This window comes from Triticum aestivum, chromosome 7A (assembly GCF_018294505.1).
Source record: "Triticum aestivum cultivar Chinese Spring chromosome 7A, IWGSC CS RefSeq v2.1, whole genome shotgun sequence".
NCBI lineage: Eukaryota > Viridiplantae > Streptophyta > Magnoliopsida > Poales > Poaceae > Triticum > Triticum aestivum.
The window spans coordinates 52,750,547-52,752,829 of NC_057812.1; the positions used below are offsets into that span (position 1 = coordinate 52,750,547).

At 46.2% G+C, this 2,283-nt stretch overlaps 1 protein-coding gene across 1 annotated transcript in view; it reads right to left on the reverse strand.

Moving 5' to 3' along the window:
- LOC123154953 (uncharacterized) overlaps positions 1-1,692 on the reverse strand; it is an 8,058-nt gene extending 6,366 nt beyond the window's left edge. Inside the window, exon 1 of the mRNA XM_044573550.1 lies at positions 1,336-1,692. Coding sequence (XP_044429485.1) covers positions 1,336-1,641 — 306 coding nt within the window. The 5' untranslated portion in view covers positions 1,642-1,692. The remainder of the gene's footprint in view (positions 1-1,335) is intronic.
- Between the last annotated feature and the right edge of the window lie 591 nt (positions 1,693-2,283).

The window sequence follows — 2,283 nt, forward strand, 5'->3', positions numbered from 1 at the left end:
GTGCTATGGAGTGTCTTGGTGGTGCGTTTGGGTCTGAATCGTGGTGTGTGCTCCTGGAAAACACTGTGCTCGATCTCATTTCAAGCAACCATGGCGGTTCTTTCTAGCATTTAACATTCCTGGGAGGCGTGGTCTTGGAGATGCAACTCCTCGGTGTGTGCTCCAGGCCAAAGCTCAATGATGACATCGTTTGTGGACATTGTTCCCCTTCTTGAAGGCTTCGTCTTGTTGTCCCTGCCCTTGCCATGTCATGGGTTCTCATACCATGTTGCTGGCTATAATTATGGTCCAGTGGTACACTTTGGTGTCACCCGTGCCACCATCCGTCCACTCCCCCTATCCATCATGTGGTGCCTTCAAAGTTGACTCTTCGTTGTTGTGCAATCTCAAATCTCTCCCATGGTGAATAGTGTGTTGCCTTGAGCTTCATGTTCTCTGTGTGGTATCGACCCCACCTGGCAAGTTGTTCTGGTTGTCGCATGTGGGGGAGCTCCAGTCAAGGTTCATGCCTATCGGTGGTCTCACAGCTTGTATTGATCCAGTATCATGCCCATGTAGCAAAACTTGCAGTCATATCAATGGCACTCGTTGATTGTGTTTGCTCCTATATCACATTGTGGGGATACTTGCAAGGTCTTGGTATTGTGATACCCTTCGACAGTGCCCTACATCTATTTGTAACTCATGGTGGTGACCTTTGCGTGCGCCAGCTGGACTATGCCTTGTCATGGGCACCCATTTCACTCCTCTTCTTTTTTCCCTTTGTTGCTTATGCGGTTTCCAATCCACTTTCCCTTATAAACTGAATCCCAACTAAGAATGTACTTACTTTTCACGAGTACACAAAAATAACAAGTCTCACATCTGAATTACGAATTATGGGTTTACTCGTACACTTCATTTTCTATAAACTGCACAGTTGCGGCCTCTTCGATTTGCAGGTTTGTGAAAATGTAGAAATAGGAAAAACACGAGATTGGAATGTCATGCCCATTTGAATCCTACAGGATTTGAGTTTATATGATTGCATCTCAGGAAAAACAAATGATTTTTTTTCAAGAGATTGGATTGGATGCTGGATAGATTTTCTGTGGAATGTAGATGGAGTGGATGCTATATAGATTTTCTATGGAATGTAGGGAAAATCCCAATAGGATTCAATACTATACTACGAATGAAACTACCAGCGTATGAAAAATTCAAAGCATTGTAATCCACCGAAAATCCTACGGAAGTCATTTGAATCGAAGAGGCACTGAAGAAACAATATAAGGTACCTTCTGAAAGAATAAAAACCTAAAAAACAATATATAAGGCTAAATGGCCCTGGCGTACCTGACTGATCCTCCTTCCACCCTTTTGCTTCCCGTCCTCTTCAAACGCCCCATGGTCGGTCTTCTTGGTCTGGCCGCGGTGGACAGGCAGCGCCGGCCGGATCTGGGAGGCAGACAGGCCGCCGCAGAGAATGGGGGTGGCCACCGCCGCCTGTCGGGCCGGGACGGCGAGATCACAGGGCGTCAGATCGAGGCCTCCTCCACGCAGCCGTGCTTCCCCGTCCGAGCCAGACGGTGAGGGCAAGAGGCGACGGCGCTGGGAGGGAAGGGAGCTCCGGGGACACGAGATTGGGAATCCCCGATTCATGGTGGAGGACTGGAGGTCAGCAAGTGGAGCTGACGGGTGGCCCAAACGATCAGTTTGACACTTTGCATCAGCCTACGGCAAGGTTTGAGGCCAATGGCAAAGTCATAATGCCACGTGATGAATTTGTCTCAGCTAATTTACCAAAATAATTCTAATAATAATTAGTTTAACTTTTGTTTTGCGAAAATATCAGATCTATTATAAAGATTCACAGGAAGTATAATGCACCTTCGGTAGACTCCCCCTCACAAACCGTATAAAGGGCAGCATGGTCATTTGACCATAACATACACCCACCTTTCGTATGTGACACGTACTATATGTTGATGTACACAGCCGATCCGCCCGCCACACACCCCCTCCTCCTGGGCCTGGCCCATTTCTTTTCTTTTTTTAACCCTCAAAAAATAGGCGCATGGAGTAGGATCTGAACTCCAGAACTTATGGTTTATTTTCACAGACTATAACCAACTAGTACAACTCACTTGTTATGCATACATACTTCTTTTACTCATATTATTGTTTATTTTCTCAGACTACTAATGAGAAAGCTTTGGCTGGTTGGATTTGACTTGAGAACGTGGCTTTCCATAGATAGTTTGCACATAACAAACGGCGTGAGGTCCCAAGTTCATTCCGTGT